The sequence below is a fragment of the Phaethon lepturus genome, unplaced genomic scaffold, assembly GCF_000687285.1.
Source record: "Phaethon lepturus isolate BGI_N335 unplaced genomic scaffold, ASM68728v1 scaffold3165, whole genome shotgun sequence".
Classification (NCBI taxonomy): domain Eukaryota; kingdom Metazoa; phylum Chordata; class Aves; order Phaethontiformes; family Phaethontidae; genus Phaethon; species Phaethon lepturus.
The window spans coordinates 1-203 of record NW_010538187.1 but is presented as its reverse complement, the minus strand read 5'-3'; the positions used below and the strand labels follow the sequence as shown (position 1 = coordinate 203).

Genomic DNA, 203 nt, shown 5'->3' with positions numbered 1-203 from the left:
GCCCCCTCCGCCGGCCCGGCGGGTGCCCCCCGACTCCCCGGAGCTGCAGCTGGAGGAGATGCTGTACTTGCAGTGCTTGGAAGAGGAGCAGCCCTGGTGCTGCTTGGGGTTGATTTTCACCGTCACGCTGTTGCTGTCCCCGCTGGAGTCGCAGCTCACCTCGGTGCTGTGGTGATGCAGCAGCTGCTGGTGCGGTGGGGAAG

At 67.0% G+C, this 203-nt stretch overlaps 1 protein-coding gene across 1 annotated transcript in view; it reads right to left on the bottom strand.

The window, feature by feature from the left end:
• The window catches only part of ADCY9 (adenylate cyclase 9), a gene marked incomplete at its 5' end in the record, with an annotated part of 85,884 nt that extends 85,686 nt beyond the window's left edge, over positions 1-198 (bottom strand). The window contains 2 exon segments of the mRNA XM_010286694.1: positions 1-4; positions 7-198. The exon segment at positions 1-4 is cut by the window's left edge and continues 1,512 nt beyond it. Coding sequence (XP_010284996.1) covers positions 1-4; positions 7-198 — 196 coding nt within the window.
• Between the last annotated feature and the right edge of the window lie 5 nt (positions 199-203).